Source organism: Acanthisitta chloris, unplaced genomic scaffold (assembly GCF_000695815.1).
Source record: "Acanthisitta chloris isolate BGI_N310 unplaced genomic scaffold, ASM69581v1 scaffold23266, whole genome shotgun sequence".
Lineage (NCBI taxonomy): Eukaryota > Metazoa > Chordata > Aves > Passeriformes > Acanthisittidae > Acanthisitta > Acanthisitta chloris.
The window spans coordinates 36,770-40,728 of record NW_008676868.1 but is presented as its reverse complement, the minus strand read 5'-3'; the positions used below and the strand labels follow the sequence as shown (position 1 = coordinate 40,728).

General features: G+C 49.5%; 1 protein-coding gene across 1 annotated transcript; it reads left to right on the top strand.

Moving 5' to 3' along the window:
• Positions 1–385: 385 nt before the first annotated feature.
• Positions 386–3,232, top strand: ARPC5 (actin related protein 2/3 complex, subunit 5, 16kDa). Its single transcript, XM_009076302.1, has 3 exons — positions 386–460; positions 2,176–2,352; positions 3,156–3,232. The coding sequence occupies exons 1-3, from the start codon at positions 395–397 to the stop codon at positions 3,216–3,218; spliced, it is 306 nt and encodes a 101-aa protein (XP_009074550.1). The 5' UTR covers positions 386–394; the 3' UTR covers positions 3,219–3,232.
• Positions 3,233–3,959: the final 727 nt, after the last annotated feature.

Sequence of the window (3,959 nt, the reverse complement as noted above, 5' to 3'; positions counted from 1 at the left end):
GGGGCACAGCGGCGCCTGGAGCTGTCTGACCGAGGCATGCAGAGCTGTGTCCCGGGAGGGTTAGGTGCCGAGCTAAGGGTTGTTCTCCAGGGCTGCAAATTGCAGAAGTGATGGAGAATCATTCGCTTTGCTCAGATCCTCATTCAGGGAAGGGCCTAAGAATTGTTTTCTAGGCCTGAGAGCGTCCAGCCGCTTGCTGGTGCTGCTCCTGCTTCAGAGTCTCTGCCTTAGGCTATAACCTGTGCTGGCTGATGAGTCGTTGCATCCATCCACCCAAGCTGGAGTGTTTTCAGCCATGCACAAAGCAGCTATGAGTATGGTTGTCCTGCCACTTATTTCCATGTACTTGGTCCTTGATTTCGTGTCTGGTCCTTAACCATCTGGCACAGGGAACATGATGGCTGCGCTGCAGGCGGCTCTGAAGAACCCTCCCATCAACACAAAGAACCAGGCAGTGAAGGTGAAATAGTCACTAACTCGCTCTGTGCTTACTTCCTAACACTCCTTTCCTGTTTTATGCATCCCTGTCCCAGCAGGTCCACTTGGAGGAAGCCAAGCAAACAGGTTTAAGGTATTCCCTGCTCTCAAAACATCCATGACTGACAGTGTGTTAATGTAGTTCAGGTGTCATCTGGCCATGTACCTTGACCTCGGTGCAGGATGAGGTGTGGTGTGTCCTGCCTGTGTTGGTTGTGGTTTGTGTGCCCAGGTGTCACCAGTGCTGAGCACTCAGGAAGCTACGACTGCAGTTCGTCACCTCTGACTAACCGAACTGCTGTCGCAGTGAGCCTACAAAAAAGGAAGAATTGGTGTTGCAGCCAATGAAAATGAAGCTGTTCAAACCTCAGGAAGGCAAGCCCTGCCCCCGTGACAGAGTGTGGGAGTCTGCTGTGTTCTGTGTGCCTGAACCTCCCCAGAGCAGCTCCCGACTGCGGTGGCAGGAGGAGCAGCCTGATAAGATGTGGCCCTGCCCAGGTGTGAGTGGCCTGCAGAGTTTTCCCTGCCCCAGGAGAGACCCATGGGCACAGTTCTGTGCTGCTCATCTTTTCCTCTGGCCCCAGCCCTTTCCTGAGGGGTTTCACAGGGCTCTGAGAACACAGATGGTGCTGGCTAAGAGGTTGGGCAGCTTGGGCTCTCAGTAATGACCTGTTCCCATTAGCCCTGTATTGATGGATTGAAGAAAGCACTTGTTGGTGGAATTGAAGAGGGCAGAGTGACTGAATATTAATGTCTGCCTTCATTTTTAGTTGATCTTTGGAGCTTTTGTGGGTTTGCTTACATTTCTTCATGAGAAGTCTTGCTAAGCCACTTGGTTATGGGGTACTAAGCTGGGCAAGAAAACTGACATCCCCAGTTTCTGGTGGGAGAAGCTACTGGAAGTGTTTGTCTAATGGAATTACTCAAAAGCCCAGCAAACCTGAGAGCTTTGTCTCTCATCCTCCCTCAGTTAGTGATGGATGAACAGGGAGAGCTGCTCTGCTGATTACATGGCTAATTGCTGCTGTGAGCACACCACACACATTCCTGGGCCTGAAAGCCAGAGCAACTTGCAAATGGCTATTAATCCACAATATTAATGCTGCCAGTTTACATCCTGTGTGCCTGGGACAGCAGCTGTGGCTTCCAGCATTTTTTCAGTCCCCTCTTCCAGCCTGGCCAGTGGCATTCCCATGGAATACAATAGTTGTGTTCCCTGAACAGTACAGAGGCATGGAAAAGGCTCTGGGGGCAAGGGAAGCCAGACAAGCACTGCTTTGTTATAGCTGTTTTGGAGCTTCACATTATTAGTGTCATTATTATTATTGTTACTGTTATAGACATTATAATAGAAATCTTTGGGGTATTCATGTTTATTATATTATACTATTATTACTATTTTAATATTAAAATGATATTCTAATAGTAATGAGAAGTATATGTTATCATAGCCATAACTTCATTTGAGAGAGAGAGAATTGCAAACACAAGCAGAGAGGCAGAAAAACTAGAGCAGGGCAAATATGTTAAACTCCTTTACACTATTTACTTGGGAGGACGTGTGAGTTATATCTTCCTGCCCCAAGCTCTTCACAGACTTACTCAGAATTCTTAAAGAGAAAAATACTCTGATTCAGTTTGAGAGATTTGGGTGCAGCTAATGGGAGAGTGAGTGTATCTGTGCCTGCCTGTTGCCAGGATCGTGCTGAAAGCATCGTGCTGAAGGTGCTGATCTCCTTCAAAGCCAACGACATCGAGAAGGCAGTGCAGTCACTGGACAAGAACGGTGTGGATCTGCTCATGAAGTACATCTACAAGGGCTTCGAGAGCCCCTCCGACAACAGCAGTGCTGTGCTGCTGCAGTGGCATGAGAAGGTGTGTGGACGGGGCAAGCTCTGGGTCCTAAGGTCCAGGGCAGGTTCCTGAGCCTGGCAGGAACGTCCTTCCTGCCTGGTGGAGCTCAAGTGCCATGTTAGGCTGTGAGGAACCTGAGCTCACAGCTGAGTTACACCCTGTGCCTGCTGCTGGTTCCTTGGGTAAAGGTCCTACAGTTAAAATGTGGTTTCCTCTTAGAGACAACCAGAATGGTTTGATCTGGTGATTCAAGCAGGTGGAAGCAGAATTTCCTTCCTAGAGGGAAGCAAAATTGCAGCTTGGTTTTGCAAAGCTTAATCAAAGTAGCTGAGCTGAAAGTGAGGGTGATTATTCTGCCCTGGCACCCTGGGTGCTGGTGTTTGGTGGAGGGTGGGGAGATGCTCATTTGGAATATACTTGGGATCCAAGTCTTTCCATAGAATCATACAATCCCAGAGTGGTTTGGGTTGGAAGGGACCTTAAAGATCATCTCATTCCACCCCCTGCCATGGGCAGGGACAACCCTCCCACTAGCTCAGGTTGTTCCAAGCCCCATCCAGCCTGGCCTGGACCTCTCCCAGGGATGGAGCAGCCACAGCTTCTCTGGGCAACCTGTGCCAGTGTCTCACCACCCTCACAGGGAAGAACTTTCTCCTAATATCGCAACCTACTCTCTGTCAGTGTGAATCCATTCCCCCTTGTCCTGTCACTCCATGCTCCTGTCAAAAGTCCATCTTCCTTGTTGGCTCCCTGCAGGTCCTGGAAGGTAGCTACAGCCTGTAGCTGCCCTGAGCTGGTGTTAACTGCTGTGTTTCCCTTCCCAGGCCCTGGCTGCTGGAGGAGTTGGGTCCATTGTCCGTGTTTTGACTGCCAGGAAGACAGTCTAAGCCCAGCAGTGAGTGGTGCTGTGCCACCCACAGCACCCATGGGAGCTGCTGGTGCCACCCCGACGCCACGGCTGCCCCGTGGGCAGCACCTGCCTCTCAGCTTGCCTTCTCGCTGCTTCTCTCCTACCTGACAAATAATGTGTATCGTGAGCTCTTGTGTGGTTAAATTCTGGAAAACTTCTGAAGGTGCAATTGTACTTCTAACTTGAATACTTGGTACTCGCCAGCGTTTCAGTGACACGTGCAGTGACGTGAACAACTCGGTGTTTAGGGTGATTGGCATTTGTGTGTCATCGTGGCAGACCTTGGACCTGACTTTCCAAGCAGATGCTGAGGGACTTAGGGCAATGTCTTAATTCTTTTTGCTAGCCAAACAGTGTTTTGAGCTAAAAATCACTTATTTGAGAAGTGGGGCAGCTATTAACACAGGTAACTGGACCATGTTGCCTTTGGTCAACCTTTGAGCCTACATCCTTGAATAGGACGGAAGGCAAAGGCTCCATTCCAACCCCAATGATCATTCCAGAGAGCTGAGTATTTTCCTTACCTGTTCCCTGTGATCAGTCCAACGCAGCAGGAAGGTCACAACGGGATCAAGTTGTCCATGCAGTTTGGATGGTAGAATTTAAGAGGTTGATGGTCCATTTACACTGGAGCCCAAGCCCAGTGAACTCTTCTTATTTGGGGGAGCAAAGATCCTGAGGAGAACAAAAAGCAGCTTTTACACAGCAAATCACCTTT

What these genes read in the sequence shown, in the direction of transcription:
- ARPC5 (XM_009076302.1), top strand. Translation starts at nt 395, where the DNA reads ATGATGGCTGCGCTGCAGGCGGCTCTGAAGAACCCTCCCATCAACACA. An exon ending in CAAAGAACCAGGCAGTGAAG is followed by an intron (nt 461 to 2,175) that starts GTGAAATAGTCA and finishes GCCTGTTGCCAG; the next exon opens with GATCGTGCTGAAAGCATCGT. An exon ending in TGCTGCAGTGGCATGAGAAG is followed by an intron (nt 2,353 to 3,155) that starts GTGTGTGGACGG and finishes TTCCCTTCCCAG; the next exon opens with GCCCTGGCTGCTGGAGGAGT.